The 18947-nt window shown below is 46.9% G+C and overlaps 1 protein-coding gene across 1 annotated transcript; it reads right to left on the reverse strand.

The window, feature by feature from the left end:
* Positions 1-709: 709 nt before the first annotated feature.
* Positions 710-9213, reverse strand: LOC125945873 (uncharacterized). Its single transcript, XM_049668234.1, has 2 exons — positions 2450-9213; positions 710-807 (listed from the first exon to the last, which is right to left on the reverse strand). The coding sequence occupies exon 1, from the start codon at positions 8671-8673 to the stop codon at positions 6880-6882; it is 1794 nt and encodes a 597-aa protein (XP_049524191.1). The 5' UTR covers positions 8674-9213; the 3' UTR covers positions 710-807; positions 2450-6879.
* Positions 9214-18947: the final 9734 nt, after the last annotated feature.

Consider the following 18947-nt stretch of genomic DNA (forward strand, 5'->3'; position numbering starts at 1 on the left):
CCTCCGCATCTTTCCGAAATCTACTGCGCACGCTTTCGCGTGCTAAAAATATAATTGATAGTTAGCATCACTTAAAAGCGGGAAAAAAATGTTGTTACGCGGTCATAACACTTACTTTATTGTCTAAGTAAAACATACCTGCTATAAACCTTAAAAAATATAACCAACAAAAATATGCCCTCTGCACACTCTTGAATCAGGTAAGGGTGCAGCACGGGTGTTTTCTTTGGGGTTACGCCCAAGTATGAAAAGTACAAAAATGATAGCTGCGTCAAGGGTGTTTGTCCGGCATTATACTCTTAAGAGTGCGGGGAATATTCTAGACTTTTAACAATTTTGCACCCTTTGGGGCTTATCTTGTGACACAACAATAATCGCATCTTGCCCGCATTTCCTGTCTTTTAATTAACGCTGCGAGCCCGGTACTTATCAGCGGCGCGGAGTATTCTCGACAGGAAAGTAGTGAGAGCAGAGTTTTCATGAAAGGAACGCAAGCAAGGCAGATGACGATTATCGTTGTGGGACCAGATAAGCCCGAAAGGGTGCACATTTTTTTTTTTAAAGAGTGTAGCGAAAAAATGGCGGGCGTTTCCAAAAGCTGCATGCAGAGACGGGGCACTTTTGCAGTGAATAGTAGGTGTCCTGCTGTGTGAGGGGGGCAAGGGGGGTATGCTTTTTTTTCTTTCCTCGGGAACTGATGACAGCACAATCAATGCGACAATAAGAGTTTATTTACCACGTTCAAAAAATTCTTGGAGGGCCCATTTAAATAGGCGCCCCAATAATACGTCGGAGATCACGTAGGCTCTGCAAACACATTCGTATACCGCACTTAGGCTTGTCTGGATCACAAATTTGAAGTGCAAATGACACACAAATAAAATGCAGACAAAAGTACCACAATCGTATCCAACTCTACCGCCATTTAAGACACGTGCCTTTCTGTGGCCCACTACCATAATTTCGCACCCCTGTGGCCCACCTGGTAACAATTTTAAAGGAACACTTAAGGTTAACACTAAATACCGACCTATATTCTTCCGAACTCTATTTTAATTCATTTGGCCCGGAAAGGTCAGAAAATATATACCAATACTTCAGCTCCTCCGTCTTTTTAATACTGCGCCAAAGCAGCAGCATCGGTACGCCAATGACATCAACAAATTCAAAGTAGTTTCTCATATTGGGGCCGTTTTAGTGCAGGAAAAGTTCTCAAAACTTGCTCATGTTCAACCATTGTCTCCTTAAAATGCAACTGAACTTTTGTAGACTTTTTTTTATAGACAAACAATTAGGCAGTCTCGAACAGACGCTGCGAAAACCCGTGACGTCATGACGAGCTGGTGTGGAAACTTCAAAATGGTGTCGCCACCTGCCTTTCCTTTTTAGTCCTTTCTTACTAAACAAGCCTCCTCTCAGAGTAAGCATAGCCAATTTGCAACTGCTGAACTGGAACTTGCACATACAGCTCAGCATTCCTCTTTAGCATCCCTTAAACGTCCCAAAGCAATATACCTGAACTATGAGAGACTCTATAGTGGAGAGCTACGGGTTAATTTTGACCACAAGGGATTGTTTCAATGTGTTAAACAGGGCCATCTCGGGCTCGCTAGCAGGCCACTACTACAGCTTGCGTGCCATTGGCTGGAAGTGCGCTATCATAAAACATACAGCAAGAGGACTGCTCAAATAAGGACCCGCTCTCAATTTCTAAATAATTTTCAATGTGATTCATCAACTCCACAAGTGCCTACATGCTACCTTGTAAAGCTATCGAAGTTCTCAAATGACAGAGCAAGCAAAAGCACAACCTCTGCCCCAACAATTTCAAATGGTTAATGATCGACACACCATGTTCCTAGACGTGTGACGCTGCCACACCATCACCGAAGCTTTGTACTCATCAGCTTAAAGGGCATATACTAAGCAGCCCAAGGTTCATACGATGGTAAACAAGAGTGAAACTCGGTCCCCATCTTGACGAAGAGTATCTTGTGCCTACCTCCATCACTATCGTTGAGGTTTACCATAGACACGCTCTGCTGTGCCCTTCCCGACTCATTTCAGGATATATAAGGGCATATGAAGTTAAGCTAAACCAGTACCTTACACATGGAGTTGAATATGGAGTGGTTCTACTATGAGCGGAGGCTTGTTACACCAGAAAGGACACAAAAAACAAAGCACGCGTGGTAGTCACCTTTTAACGACCATGCACTGCTTCCCAGTGATGTTACAAATTTTGACAGCATATGTTTTGGGTCGATGCCCGTTTAATGACTAAAAAATGTATTACCCTGCATTTGAAAATCAGTGAGACACTCAATGTGACCTCCATTTGCTTCTGAAAAAAGAAATACACGAAAGTATCCTGAAACCTATGACTTCAAAACGATGTGATCGGCACAATTTTGTGTTTCATTTTCTCTGCCAAGGAATGCTTGCTTACCTCAGAGGAAGTGCAGTGATAATTATCAATTCGAAGAGTACCAGTCTAGGTTGATTTATAAATTTTTTTTAGAGTTCCTTCGATGTTCTCTGCCACTCACAAGATTGAATGGATGATTTCTACAAACAAAAAGGAGAAAAGTTTTAAAGCAATTTCAAAGAGCACTTATTTCAACAGCAAGATTTATTCATTTGTGCACAATGGCACACCAGAAAGATGGCAGGAAACACTTGGTGTACGCAAAAAATGGCGATCATGATGAACTCTGCCCACCCTAGCAATTATCTCCATCTACACCTCAAACAAGCGTCCACCCGCCTTCTCCACTTCCTCAAACTTTTCAAATATTTGGTGGGCTCGGTACTTCATAGCCCATGCAAAACCCCAACAGCCCATTCTTCTTTACTTCTGATGCAAATGTCTCATTGGGAACAAGTTAAGTAGGGTGTTGAGCTTGTAAAGCTGCAGCACGTTTTGACTAGATGAAAACTAAAGCGACTGCGGAAGGATGCAGTGCTTATCAGGTTTGTACAGAACCTTTTCCTTCTTTTGTTTAGCTTTGGCCAAACCAGCAGAGGCCTGACATGCGCAGTTGTTGGAGATTAGGATTAGCTGCCATAGAAAGCTTGCATTCACACAAAATTGTGCAGGCCGCTAGCAACCCCTGGCGAGAAAACTAGACACTGTTGCAAATCCTCTGATTGCTACCTGATGTACAAAATCTCTTGTACCTAAGATCTCCAGTTCCACTCTTGTGCACATGGATGTTGCACAAGAAATGCACCTCACAGTGCATTTCTCCACTTGGCAGTTCTTCACTGTCTTCGCTCATATACACACGTTAATACAATTGCTTATGAGAGCTATTTTGTCATGGTCGTCGAGCAGTGCCACACACAGGTCTTTTTTTTTTTCAAGTAATGACGTGGCTATTAAACCAGAATCTGAAAGCCAGCTAGCAAATTGTCCTGGCATGCCGCATACAAACCAAAAGACTAACAAGTGTCAACGATCATGGCATCGGATGGACGTTGCTAAAAAGAAGGCTGACACTACTAGTACCTGCAGCAGCTGCCAATATGGCAGTTCAGCCGAAACAGTCACAACATAATTTTTTTTTACTGAAGTGGACATAATTTAAATGCACTAGTGGCTTATATTAACGTTCACGAATATAACCTGTATTTTTCGTTCATCTTTGCTTTCCTATGCCACCCAATTCATGCCCAGAGTAGCTATGCGTCATTTCTTGAAAACCACCACTATCTTTAACCAATCAGAAATTCAGTGGTCATAATAAATAGTTAAAGCACTGAACTACAGATTGGTCTATTTGTCAAAAATGGCAACTGAGCGTTAGCACTTAAACACTGCCCAAAGTCCCACTTTCAGTATTACTACTGTGGCACCCTTGCCTGTATACATATTTTGTAATTTTTGTGTTAAGAATAAAATCCCTTCATCTCGTCTCTCCCTCTCTCACACAGTCATTACTTCCTCGATTTCCTGATAACTCTGTGGCAATTATTTCTGGATGATAAAAGGACACTAAAGGCAAATGTAGAATAAGTCTAGATTGCCAGACTACTCCTCGAGAAACCTTACAATGTTTCTTTAATGCCAAAAGATGACTTAGTTTCAGAAGAAATTATTACTTCAGGAGTCACATATTCAAATCATCATCAGCCTATATTTATGTCCACTGCAGGACGAAGGCCTCTCCCTGTGATTCCAATTATCCCTGTCTTGCGCTAGTTGATTCCAACTTGCACCTGCAAATTTCCTAACTTCATCACCCCACCTAGTTTTCTGCCGTCCTAGACTGCGTTTCCCTTCTCTTGGTACCCATTCTGTAACTCTAATGGTCTATCGGTTATCTACCCTATGTATTATATATCCTGCCCAGCTCCATCTTTTCCGCTTAATGTCAACTAGAATATCGGCTATCCCCGTTTGTTCACTGATCCACACCGCTCTCTCCCTGTCTCTTAACGTTAGGCCTAAGATTTTTCGTTCCATCGCTCTCTGTGCAGTCCTTAACTTGTTCTCGAGCTTCTTTGTTAACCTCCAAGTTTCTGGCCCATATGTTAGCACCAGTAATTCAAATCACCTGAGACAAATGGCATGGTTAAGTAAAACTCTTATGCTTTACCAACACCCTAAGAGGCAATACTCTGCCACCACTTCCACATAATATCAGAGGTCAGAGGCACAACCCCCACATAAAAATTTAGTAGTGCGAATGGGAGGTGCCAGTGTGTTTCTGTATACAGAAATCACACAAAGTGCATTTCCTTTCATATTAAAGCATGTCATAACTGCTTTTATGTGTCATTGGCTAAAAATATACAAATGGGACATCATAATTCACACATACATAGTGGGAGTGAATGCCACATTTTCACAGTGGAGCCACCAATCTTGTCCAAAGTATATGTCACTTTCTCAGTTACAAAAATGCTGTCTTCAGTAAATGTGATGTTTTGGATAAATGTAGTATGACTTTATTTGCCTTTAGTGCCCCTTAAGAGATTTCAATGCTCTAAAAAAGGCAGTGTAGTGCACTAATTGGTTTCTATGTTCATTTGCATCACAGCTCATCAAATCTTTAATGCACAACTCCTAGCATCATTACATGGCGCTGAGTATTTTTTTCTAAGTGCAACAATTAACTTTCTAATTAAAACATTAGCAAGCTTTAAGTTCAAATTGGTGATTCGCTACTGAACATTTGTTTTAATTTGAAAATTGGAAGAAATATTAAGACATGCTAATTAATAATCTTGATAGTTTTTCTCAAACAACATGGCCTCTTTGTTGCTTGAAGACACCTCGCATGCAACATCGAAATCTTTTAAATAAGAGTTCATAAGAGATTCTTCAATTTCAGCATTGCTAAAATAATTTTTGGTGATCTACCATGTCCGAAAATGAGAGAAGAGCAACACTGACTGTAAGCTTTGTCACACCATCTTGTCACACAAAAAAAAAGCCTACCCTAACATGTCAGTTTAACATGTCAGTTTAACCACTTTCTGTATAGATGGCTCAACTAGTCTATGGATGACTCGCGTTCCAGAATTTTTTCGAGCATAGCCAAGGGTGTGCATCGGCAGCCAGATGAGTACACTCTGGAATGGGACTTAAAGGGTTAAATAAAGCAATATAGGAAGCCAGATGAGCTTCCTAAAAAAATCCTATGCCCAGGTCAAGAAAGATCCATGTACTGACCATGGTGCTTGCAATAGCTGAATAACCACAGTGTCAAAGTTCCCTTCAATCTATAGCAACAATATATTGCTATTTGTTATGTTGTGATCCATTTTGCACGCCCCCACCCCCTACGTAATGCCTTGTGGCGATGTAGGTAAAGTGTAAATAAAAATAAATAACAGAATCTGCACGAAACTATAGCAAATAATGATGTTGTATGGCAAAGAACCCATACATTGCTGTTATTTACTACCCTACCCTTATTAATAAAATTAAATGTTTTTCCCTTGGGGGGAATGTCACGCTGCAGTCATACAGCATAGTGTAGCAAACTGCATGCAGCTGGCCCTGGTATGGTTTTACACCATGCGATATGAAACAGCTGCCAATGTCCTAAATGTTGAATGACATGCACACTACATCAGTTGAAGTCAATGTTAGCACAGTTCTTCAATATATGAAGTTAGAAAAGCAACAGGCTTCGGAACATCCAATCTACCTGAAATTTAGCTACTGTGTTTGCCATCATTCTGACTCCAGCACTGCCAGCATTATCAAAGCAACTATGTCAACAGCAGCAATAACTTTCTTGAGATATATAATGAAAAGCCTGCAACACCAGTGAAGACAGCTGCTTCTGTTCAGTGAGCACAACCGCAGTGCCAGAAATTGTGAATACATCGACGGGCTATTACGGCTGGCAAATGACATTAGAACAGTTTTAAGCATGGATGACAGATACACCTCAGCAGTGTTACAGGAAGGTCATTTGAACGTGTGGGCTACATCACAAGCCATGTTATTTATGCATGCACATAGCACCCGTGAAATTAACAGCACAAAGGGACTTCTCGTTCAAACCCATTGCATGGCATATGGCCTTACTCACATAACTGCACCACGGGTGATGGTGAAAACCATGAATTGTGGCTCTCAGATGCAGTAGGTGCGGGCCTGCGTAGATGGGCTCATACACAACAAATTAGGCACACCAACACTGTGGATGTGACTTTTACGTCACACCGCACCTGAAATTAGACCCTGTTCAAGCACGCACTGTCAACACACGGTGCAATTGTCCTCAGCACACATTCAGGAAAGCTTGAGCTGGTGGTATTGCCAGGACATGGTGCTCACTTTCCCGATGCGTCTTTCACTTCCCAAGGCTGCCCGTGGTAGACCTAACCAGTCCCTTCACGTCCATTTCTCTATATGTTTCACGTTTCACTTTTTACCCCACTTCTTGCAGTGTGTTTCTGCTGCAGTTTAGACTTATCAATCGTGGACGTCGTAGGGGGGTTGAAAGGGTTCGGCAGGCTCGCACAGAACTTGCACTGCGTCTCGCCACCGTAGAGGAGTAGTGGGCACCGGTCGTGCCTCCAGACGCCAGTTTTGTCCAGCCAAGCCCGTTCAAAGCGTGCGCCGGGCAGGTCCCTGCGGGCTAGCCCTCCCCGACACACGGTCCTGGCGTGAAAGTCCTGCAACGTCTCGGCGATCTCCTCCACGGTCGGGGGCGGGGAGCCCGCCGGCAGCACGGTGACCTCCACCTCGCGGTCGAGCACATAGCACTTGATGCTGTAGCCAGACGAGGCCGACTGGACGATCTGCAGGATGCGCCGCGTGAAAGGCGGGCCCGACGTGGGGCTGCACTGCAGCTCCACGAAGCACAAGCTGCGGGCATTCGTAGACTCGATATCCACGTCGTGATGGTTCCACGACGGGCTCGGCAGCAGCACCTGGTCCGCTCCTAGGGCCATGCTCAGAGGCAAGCGGACGGTGCCCGAGCTCGGCTGGCCCGGTTTAGGCGTTGTTCTCGCTGCCGACGATGTCTTTTTAACCGATGCAGTGGGTTCCGCGAAGCTGGCGCCGTCGTCCGACGAGCCTCCACCGCTGTCTCCGGAGTCGTCCGACAAAACTTCTTCCTTGACCACGACGACGTCGTCGGGCCGCCGCCGCTGGTGGTCCTCGCGCTTGGCAGGAACGGCCGCAGCAGCCGCGACGGGCTTCTTGGTCACCGTATGGCCAGGACCCGTCAGCCTGAACGCCAGGGCGGTCGTCATCTTTCCGGGCGGGTGGTTTCCGGGCAGATGGTTTCCGGGCAGCTGTGCATTGCCAGGCACGACGCGCATCGCGACGCTGGCGGGGCTGTTTTCCCCCTGCTTCGGAATCAACGCCACCGGCATGAGCAGCAGCGTCGACGGCGAGCTGTTCAGCGCCAGAGGAGGTAACGCGCGGTTCAGCGTCAGCGTGGACGGTGCACCAATGTGTGCAAACGGAGCCAACGTGTTCCTGATCATCATAGGAGCGGACGTGGTCATCGGCGAGACGGGAGGCATCGTGCTCGACAGCGTAAAACGTGCTGGCGAGGTCGTCTGCATCATAAAAGACGACGAGCTGTTAAACGCAACGGGAGAGGGCACGGTGCTCTTTGGCGTCGACGTGGATGGCGCGTTCTTTGGGGCTGACGAAGAGGGCGACTGTGCACACGGTGCTCCAGCGATGAGCTCTTTAAGTACGCGCGGTAAAGCGTCCGAGTTCTTAACTGGCAGTTCGGGCTTCTGATTAACGGGCGAGGTCGTACTGTCCACTCTCGCAGCTTTCTCGGGAGAACCTTCGGTGTCATCTGGTGACTGATCGTTGCTCGTACTGACGACCGACATTTCACTCGGCTTCTCACTACTCCCAGAAATTTCCATCTCGGGCGTCACCTCCAGTGGACGGCAGAGATTCAAGGTCGGTACGGCGTCCATCTCCAGCACCGCCCTCTTAGGGTGTTCGAGCAATACGTTGCCTTTGTATTCGACGAACCACTTCTGCCTTTTGACGACGCTACTCGGAAAGTGCCTCTCGCAGACGTAGCAGTCCGGCGTGAGCTGCCTGTCGGTGCGTCCGATGGCTTTCGCCCAAGCTGTCAGGCGTCTCGGGTCACTCGGCGCCTTGAAGGACCGTATTCGTTTCCCGTTCGAGGCATAACCGCTCTTGCAGTTAGGCACGAAACATTTGCGACCCATTTCATGTCAACGAAAGGCGTCAGAGAAACCAAATTGCTACGGGAGGGCCACCGGCGCACAATTCAAAAGGCGCGCGAAAAGCGAGGCACCTAGCACCGTGGCGACATCTGGCGGGTGGCGGTCGAAACGGCAACGCTCCTACGCGAAACCCCATAACACAAAAACCGATAATGCACGCGCGGCTCGACCGTTACGCCGTTTCACTTGAGACAAAGACGTCATAGACTGCCCACGAAATGAACGCGGCGGGAGCCGAACTTCATATCAGCTGCAATCCCCGCTGATCGTGTTTCTTTCTTTCTGAGGAAACCCGGCTGTGGTTCAAGCGTGGGCTACTTCGCGCAGCGATCGATGCGATTCGTCGTCAAACTCACGCTACATGTGCCTCCGTTATTTTCGTCGTGGCCAGCGATGCCCATGCTGCCTCCTTCCTCTCACGGCCAAGTTCCACGAGGCTTCGTCACTCTAATCGCAGCGACGCTCTGCGAAAAAGATAACCGCCTGTCGCTCCGTTCATTCACAGCTTTATCCATTCGCCGCAAGAGCCCGCAACCAGTGTTCACAGCGTTGCCAGAGGGATGAAGCTCGCCACGCTAAACTAAGCCCGCCACCGAATCAAGGCCCTGAGAGTGGGAAATAAGACGTTCCAAACAAAGAACTATTTTTTTGGTGGACCCATACAACTTCCATATTAGATGAAAGCATAGTACAATTTTTCACGACTACCAGGAGTACTAAAATGACATTTTAAACTTTTCAGATTGTTTAAGGGAAGGATCTGGACATCGAAACTGTAGAAAAACGTACTAGCAAGCCTCAGAGCGCGCTTACCATAAATAAGTTTCGCTTTTGTCTAAGTCAATAGAAAAGGCGCATAATTCACCAGTATTTTTGCAGGCTCTGTGTACTCACACACACACTTATACTGACACTAACACAGGTCCGTAGTGACACACACACACACTTATAGTGACACTAACACAGGTCCACTACGGACCTGTGTTAGTGTCAGTGTGTGTGTGTGTGTGTGTGTGTGTGTGTGTGTGTGTGTGTGTGTGTGTGTGTGTGTGTGTGTGTGTGTGTGTGTGTGTGTGTGTGTGTGTGTGTGTGTGTGTGTGTGTGTGTGTGTGTGTGTGTGTGTGTGTGTGTGTGTGTGTGTGTGTGTGTGTGTGTACACACACGGCACGCATTCGTCCACTGACACCCTTCATCCCTCACTAACATTGGTATATCTCACTCCTGTAAAATGAGTGCGGCTCGAGTATGAGTCAGTGTATTCGCGATGATGAAGTATGCTCAGCCCGCGAGGTGTTCAGGGTACTGCATATTTCGCTGCGTGTGTTCGAAAAAATGTTTTGCGCTCACCGCTTCACTACTGTTCTTGCTCAAATTTTGCAGAACGATCGCATTTGGAGTCTCCTTCGTTTAGGTTAACACTTACCAGAGTTAATTGCCTGTTTTTGAAGAAAAAAGTGCAAATTTACCCTCACTTATGTGGAGGCGACCTGTTGCAGCGAGGGCGCTAGCATAAACTTGTGTCGCTGCCTGCCGGCAGCTGCGGAATGCAGCCGGTCAGGGAGGTTTGCCGCGTTACAGTGGCTAGTAGCCGCGTGTTGCCCGCTCCTGGAACCACGGCCGCTCAATCGTTTCATCGAGTGGCCGTACTGGAACTATGGCACCTAGAGTATAGGGACCATACTGGAACACGCGGCAAACCTCCCTGACCGGCTGCTTTCTGCAGCTGCCGGCAGGCGGCGAAACAAGTTTATGCTAGCGCCCTCGCTGCAACAGGTCGCCTCCACATAATTGAGGGTAAATTTGCACTTTTTTTCTTAAAAACCATGCAGTTAACTGTGCCAAGTGTTATACTAAACGAATTCGACTCCAAATTTCGATCGTTCTGCAAAATTAAAGCTAGAACAGTGCAGCGGTGAGCGCAAAACCTTTTTTTTTTTTTTTTCGAACACGCGCAGCAAAATGTTCAGGACCCTGTACACGCGGTCCACGCTCATGTTCTCGGACAGACCTAGTCACTCACGTCCACTCACACCCTTCATCGCTCACTCACATTGTATATTTCACGCCTGTGAAATGAGTGCGGCTCGAGTACGAGTCAGTGTACTCGCGAGTATAACCAATCTGAACCAGCTATGCTCAGCCAACACCACCATCGGGTACAACTTTAGAACGCAGCGGCATTAGCCCGTCAAAGGCGGATGCACACGAGCCTCCACCAATGGGCGTGCACTGTAAGACTGACGTCATGAGCCGGAAGGCCGGTGACCCCGCCGACGGAAAACAGGCAGCCTGCGCTTCGAGCTGGGCCGAGTCACGTCAGCGGGACTATTTCTTTAGTCGCGGAGGCAATCGGTTGCCGCGCTTCGGTCATCTGGACGGAGCCTCTCCTGTCTTCTTAATAAGTTGTACCCGACCAGTTAGCTGGCTCAGTCCGTTAGGTATATGTGTCGTGACGTCATGACGCAGGTGGTCACGTTGGAGCTGAACATCGAGACTAACTCCAGCACGCTCAGTGGTCTTTTTGCTCCATTCGTGTCGCGCAATGAGTAGAAGCTACTGAGCGAGCCGGAGCGCGTGAGTGCCAAAACGTCGCAATGTCTTGCTCCCAGGTGACCACCCTCTGTGTCATGACGTCACGCCTTCTGGGAATCGAAAAGGAAAGTGGTTCGTAGGAGCGCTACTGCAGTGCTCATTACTATAGTAAATTATTTAGGGCACTCTGAGATCTGTTAGTATGTTTTTCTGCGGTGTTGAGGTCCAGGAATTCTATCAATGCAAAAAATGAAAATAAATGTCATGCCAGAACTCTAGGAGTATAAAGGGACAGACAACTGCTCAGAAAATGAATTTAAATAACCCCGCTGATGGAAAGATCGTCTATCGTATTGCCTAGAACGGGCCCCGTATTTCTCATTAAAGGGGCAGAGAACCACTCAGAACGGTTGTCATAGTGCGCATGTATTCAAGTGTGCGCCCATTCACTTATTCTTGACACGTTGGCGAAAGAGTGGGCTTCAGTTTTCGTGCCATTTGGGGTAGATGTGTGTAGATACTGTGCGCGAAACCTACTATGACAGGAAGTGGCGCTACTCCCTTTATCATTGTTTAACGAACGGTACTCACGCTTGCCGACGTACCGGAGCTGAAGCCCTTTCTTTGAAGGTTAGCGTTACAACGCTGGCGGATGAGCAAATTTCTGTATCCTCGAGGAAAGCCGTACATCTCGAAGTGCCGGAAACACGTACGGACAGTTGCAGCAGCAGTCCGCTATCTTGGCCACACATATTCATAACATTCCTTAATATGCCAGTCACGATTTTTGCAGCTAACTACTGCACACGTCTTTAAACTACGTGATTCAACCCAGCATGATTGGAGCACAGTGCGTTAGCGAAAACTCAGTTGCATTTCTGACAGCCGATCGCACAGAAGAAAGGTAGTAGCGGTAATGGTTTCGTATTCGTGCGCGGTCGCTGAGGCGACGTACGGCGCGCCGCCGAAAGCGCCATCTCGTTTCTCTAGAACAAACTGCTCCGCCAAAAGGGTCAATACGTCGCCGTCCGCCCTGTGAGGGTCCCCTCCACTGAAGGGAGATTTTCAGCCCTGTGTACAAATATGCATATAGTAATTTTCGAGACCGAATTGAGCATCAACCGAATAGTGCCAGAAGCAAATTGAATCACATATCCAATACTTTTCAAATGATGAGCATCCGTTCTCACACTGACAACGTTACCAAGCTTCTGTCATTACACTGCACGTTATAAAGCGTTGTTTATTAAAGGCTCAAATAGAGTATTCGGAGAAAACAAGCAGTTTACGTGCATAACCGGGACTCATGTTTACACAAGTGTGAACGATAGCGGTTTAGCCAGAAAAGTCGAGCTCGTTGAGTAACATTGCAGCGTGCTATCCTACACCGGGTGTTCAAAATTAAGCTTTACATAATTTTCAAAAATCACCTGTGGCAGGTGATTTTAGCATTCTCACATCCCCGACTGCTTCTCATGCTTCCCGGCAACTGCAGCTTATGTAACGGTATTTTTTTGTTGGGGAGGGGGGGGGGGGGGGCGGTGTGGCGAACGCTATGCACGAAGGCGGACATTGGTAGCAAGAGAAATCGGAACACATAATCAACTAATTAACAAAAATTAACAAAAAAACTTCTTCGTTAATTACTTTACGACAGATATATTGCAATTTACGAATTGTAGCCGGTGAGATCCACTTGAAATGAATTTCCAGGGTGACACCAGTTTCGACATATTATTTCCCAAACTGTGGGATGAAATACATGGGCATTCCAGTTACTTTTGTACTTCAATGTATAAAACAGCATTTGGTAAAAAAGTAAGTGGAACAACAGTGCATTTTTACGGAGAGTTTGATGGCGCATATCTCCAAACTGGTGTCATTCTGGAAATTCATTCCAAGTGTATACGCCTTACAAGCTCATCGGCTACAATTCGTAAATTGCAATATATATCGTAAAGTAATTTTGGATAAAAGTAAGTTTGGAAGGTCACGCGCAAGCTGCGCCAGTTGATGAGCGACGCTTCTGAGCTAGTTCGTGGCAAGTCGTGTTTTGTTTGACAGTAGTGCTTTTCTTTCGAGGCACGTTTGGTAAGTTACATTCATTACTATTCATTCCTCTGAGGATACTTTGGAACAACTTTGAGTTTTAGGAACGTTCTGTTAGGCAGAGGGCAGTGTTGGTCTCTTCGGATCGTGGTAGACGCAGATAAATTTTCGAGTTAATTTGATGTTTGAACGCTCGAGAAAGGATAGCGTCAGTGGTTTTTTTTCCAGAGATATGCAGACAGTTAGCGTGAGTTTCCGTTATACTACGACTTTCTTTTCAGATTTCGCGAGTTCTGAAAATAACGCTGTATCGGGTTAGATACTGGTTAGGTGCCGACTACTTCAGCTGATTTTAGAAATCGCCGGATGGTGGTTCCCGCACGCACGTAGAGCGTACCGCGCCTTCAAAAGGGACTGCGCGGATCGCTTTTAGTAATGGTATACTCTACAGATTTCTTTTCTCTTCGACGTATTATGTAAGGGTGTGTCTAAGGCTGTATGGGTCTCGCACGTGTATTTAGAAAACGGCAACATTTGAGTTTCATTTAGTGCGTGGAAGTACTTATAAATAAGCGCGAATCTTCTTTAGTCCTGAGGGCGTAAATTGCGCGAGTTTCTTTATTTTTTGTTTCTTTAATGCGTGAGTCGCACGCAAGAGTTTTGACCGCAAAGTGAGAGCGAGTCGGATAGTACATCCGTGAAGTCAACGAGGCTCTCAGTGGCACTATTACGTGCGTTAATAACGGATGTATAGAGTACGAACATATAACATTACAATTATCAATTATTTAGGGTCATTCTGCAGTTAAGTTGGAGGATTTTGGCGCTGTATGCATAGACGTCCAGTGTTCTATTCGATAATAGTTTTTTTTTGTTCCTTAATGCGTGAGTCGCACGCAAGAGTTTTGACCGCAAAGTGAGAGCGAGTCTGATAGTACATCCGTGAAGTCAACGAGGCTCTCAGTGGCACTATTACGTGCGGTAATACCTGTTGTAGAGTACGAACGGACAGTTCATGGCGTTTGTGCCGCATATGATATTCCAATGACCATTTAGTTAGGGTAATGTTCTGTTCGATTTTTTTATAGTATAGTAATCTGAAGGTCGTAAGTCCGAATCCTCCTCCAGTCAACTACATTTCCAGGCATGGAGTGGCGCCTGACACCGCAAAAAAAAAAATATCGCCGAGAGCTAGTGGGGCTATATATTAGTCAAGGTGCAACCAAATTAGGAAGGCCCACTAAGCTTCAAGTCACTCCTTCACCAGAACAGGAATTGGCCTCCCTGGTGCAGTATTCGGCCACTACCTCCCTCATGACTCCGACAATTAACCCATGGCCCTCAGTTCCCAGTGGCTGCGGATCACCTGACCAAGGCGGCGGTCAGACCTGCTACGCGGCAGAGGGTGCTAAGAATCTCTGGGTCCGGACAGGCCGCCAATGGAAACTGAACCCAGCAACGTTCAACACGCGCACCCTATCGAGTGAGGCTAGCTTAGCAGGGCTATTTGAAGAATTATCAGGTATTGCCTGGGATATTATTGGCCTTAGTGAGGTGAGAAGAACTGGTGAGGCTTATACAGTGCTCACTAACGGCCACGTCCTCCGCCACAGAGGTCTTCCAGATACGAGAAAATTCGGAGTAGGATTTCTAGTCCATAAGGACATAGCGGGCAACATTGATGAATTTTACAGCATTAATGAGAGGGTAGCCTTTGTGGTAATAAAGCTGAATAGGAGGTGTAGAATTGTCACAGAGCTGCATAGTTTCGAGTCATCGACACGCCGATTAACGGTCGCCAGAAACGTCGTGGTCCCACGGTGCGGCATATAGTTTCGAGATAGCGACACGCCGATTAACGGACCCAAGTGTGAGCGTATTCGTCCGTGTGGTACAGTGCGGGGGCGCAACCTCGGACAGCGAGGGGATATTAAACCGTTCCCTCGCCCCTGATTAAAAGAGGCGTAGCCAAGACTTTTGGGAGGAGTCAAGTTTCGAGTTTATTTGAGTTATGAAATAATTAAGTGAACTCTGCATACCTGCAGTTCCCCGACATAAGGAACTAGGGAAAGGAGAGGCTATTTAAGCGCAGGTTTTAGGCCCTGCTAATCAGTCTAGAAGCTGAGCCTGTAATCTGCTGAGAGCAGTCAAGGAGCTAGTGCCGTCCAGTATCGCCTGGGCCGCCTAGCCGCGTCGGAACTCCAAGTAACTAGTTGACGTACCAGACGTCAAACCACCGTCTGCAACGAAGCTCACGGTAGTTCGCCTCAAGTTAGCTCAACCTGCTTGAGGGAAGTCGTCAGATCTAGACTCCCGGGAAGCCCAGCCCAGCAATCGCATCCACCTCAAAACAAGATCGACTCGCCAGCATTCTTCGGGAAAGCTCTGCCCACTGACTTCACAGTTTATGCACTTGCTGCTGCTACCCGGTAATGCGTATGACATCATTTTTTAAACTTTGTTTTCTTTGAACTTTATTATAGTGAACTGCTGTTAAGTATTATTCTTGTATATTTGATCCGCGCCCTGTTTCTTACGTATATGCATTGTTAATTGCTCGTCACATTGCTTTGTCGTCATCATTGAGCTTATATTAAGTTCAGGTGTGTTAGTTTGTCTTGTGTCTTTTTATTTTATTTTATTAATTTGTGCATATTTATCCCAACTCTATCGCCAACGGGCCAAGAATAAGTGACTGGGCGCACACTTGAATATATGCGCACCATACACGCACAATGAATGAGGCCTACACCGACAGCGCACAAATGGTCGAAGCTGAATGTTTTGTGACGGTCCACAAGAGTAAGCGAGCTACCATGCAGCAATAATACATCTTTGCTACAAGGTATTACGATGTACAAAACAGGTACGATTCAAGCCTTGTGTGCAGCTAGAACATATATATCGGAACTGAGCACACCCGCGAGCGATTAGGCAGAAAATAATCAGGTAGTCACCGGCACCGAGGAACTTTACTGAGTCAGAAACGTGACAACTTAAGCCGCTGCTTCAAAATATTTGCCAAATAAAGAACGAAGAGCAAAACACACTAATCGTGATTCACTTCATGAGCGGAAAGTTTGGATAGCTTGGAATAGATATTTAGCCCCATGGACCTTTAGGACAAGCACCGTATACGCATAGCCATGGAGGAAGGATCTTTATTTTTAATGCGATATCAATTATATAGACACTCCAGACGCATTTCTGCCATCGCCGTGAGGTGCCGTATAAAGTCCAACCGCGATCAAATCGTCGCCGCGCGCCGTATGCTGTAGGTGCGAGGGAAAGCGTGAGAGGGTGCGCCGGCGATCGCGGCTTAATCTCGCGCACGCAAGGGAGGGAAGCGCGCCGTCTTCTGTCGCGGACAACGCTCGGGAAGGAGGGTAGGGAGTGTTCTACTCCGGACGGCCGAGAAAACGCAGCGCACGGCGGACTGGATCTTTATTCATATGGCGGACTGTGTCCTCGACGCAGATGGCTTTCAAGATAGAGCGGCCCGCGCCTGCGCGCGCGGCCGCCAGCGCCGCAAGGCTCCCGGGGGAGGATACGGAGGGGGCGTTCTACTCCGGGCGGCCCCGGCGGCCGCGCGCACCCCCGCGGCCTCCAGCGTTTTGACAGCGAGTTTCCGCGGTCATAGAGTGAGATGTGTTCATGTTTGCTTGTGAACGCGTGACACCATGCTTGTTGAATGAGTTAGTATGCCTATGTTTACAAGCTTACACGGCAGATAAAGCTACTATCCTTACTACGTCTAGCTGTTCACCAATTTGCTATCACAATCGATGCTTCGCCTTTCGGGCGAAACTGCGACTTTTTTAAACGTAATTTCTGAGAAAAAAAAAAATCCTTGCTCTAAACCAATATTCCGCTTCCTAAGTTCACTGTAACTCTCTTTATAGAATGCAACACATTTCACTTGTCGGTCCAGCGGTTGTCTCATAAAAGCATTTCTGCATTTTGCATGTATTGAAATACGAAAATTGAAGTTGGCTGTGAGCTTACTAATTGGAATAAGCTTCTTAAAGAGACAGGAGAAACACTGCAGCAGTTGATACTGAAATAGTATTCTTTCAAAACTCTACTTTTGTTACTTTCGCAGTAATTTCGAGCCGGTATTGTCAGTGTGACGTCACGCAATGACACGCATGCTGCATTTTTTTTTATTACTTGTGCCCGTACGTGGCTCAGTGAAAGTTCTTGAATCCTGTCAATTTTTTTTTTTTGGATGCAATGTAATCCGTCCCTACCGATAAAAAATTAACTTGGCCCAAGCAGCCGGCGTCGAAATCCACGGCATCATGGCTGGCTGGTGCAGAAACTTCAAGACACTGGTGCCACCTACCTTTCGCCTTTGCATCTCTTCTTGTTTACCACGCGTCCTCTCATGGTAAGAGTGGACTTTTTTTTTTCACTGTAGAAGCGTAAATTACAAAACTTACATTTTATTGCGATAGCAATTATATGGACACTCCAAGCGCACTTCTGCCGTCGCCGTAATGTTCCGTATAAAGTCCAAACACGACAACATCGTCGCCGCGCGTCGTACGCTGTATGTGCCAGTAAAAGCTTGCGAGGGTCAGCCGACAATCGCGGCTCAATCTCGCGCGCGCGAGGGAGGAAGGCGGGGCGAAAACGCGCCATCTTCTGTCGCGCGCGAGGCACGGGGGGGGAGGGGCGTTCTACTCCGGTGGCTGCTGCTTACGGCGCGGCCCAACGTTGCGCGGCCGCCGTCTTGCAAGCGATCTGCGACGTGGACAAAGTGCGCGTAGTGCCGGTAGCTTCGTTGCGCCGTGCTTTCGACGTTTCGTTCGCGTTGCAGCGAGACAGCACGAAGGTCAATTCGCTCGCTGCTGCCACCGCGCTTCCTCACTCCATCCTGTGGGCTTGCCCTCAGGTGACTCGACAGGGCCGCGAAATAGCTAATGAGGAGCAGTGGGAAGCCGTACCGCTCAGTTCAGACCCGGAAGTACAACTCTGGGCCGTCCAGCTGGCTGAAGACGCCGCCAGGGCCCAAGGGCTTCTGGCCGCCGTTTCGGCCGGGGCCTGGTCCCCAAACTGCTGGACCCAATAAAGTTATTTCTCTCTCTCTCTCTCCAGTGTTTTGACAGCGAATTTCCGCGGTCATCGAGCGAGATGTGTTCATATTTGCCTGTGCGCGCATGACACCGTGCTTGTTTCGTTAGTAAGCGAATGTTTACAAGTTTATACGACCAATAAAACTAATATCCTTACTTCGTAGAGTGGTCTACTAAATTGCTATTGCAATCGATGCTTCACGTTTTGGGTGAAACTGCGACTTTTTCTTTTGGTATAAGATATACCAAAGAAGATTATGTTAAGTAGCATAAGTAAATTAAAATCCTGCAATAGCAAAATGGCCACTTTTAAAAATGAGAGAAAGCTCGGTAAGCCAGAATTGACATAAAAACGAAAGACTAGTGTCAATGCCACCCTGAAGTTCCTGTAACAGCCTGCCATGACATCATGGATATTTACAAGGCCTAATCGGGCCCAGTTATCCACTTATCGGCAACGAAAGACTATAGTGCACACTAAAGGAATTAAAAATAAAACCTAGCAAGTTTCGATAACTTTTCCGCTCACCAAAATGGCCAAAGTACGACAATATACTTGGAAATCTGACATTACTCACATAGTAGCACTGAGGTTCC

Source organism: Dermacentor silvarum, chromosome 5 (genome assembly GCF_013339745.2).
Source record: "Dermacentor silvarum isolate Dsil-2018 chromosome 5, BIME_Dsil_1.4, whole genome shotgun sequence".
Classification (NCBI taxonomy): Eukaryota; Metazoa; Arthropoda; class Arachnida; order Ixodida; family Ixodidae; genus Dermacentor; species Dermacentor silvarum.

What these genes read in the sequence shown, in the direction of transcription:
- LOC125945873 (XM_049668234.1), bottom strand. Translation starts at nt 8,673, where the DNA reads ATGGGTCGCAAATGTTTCGTGCCTAACTGCAAGAGCGGTTATGCCTCG.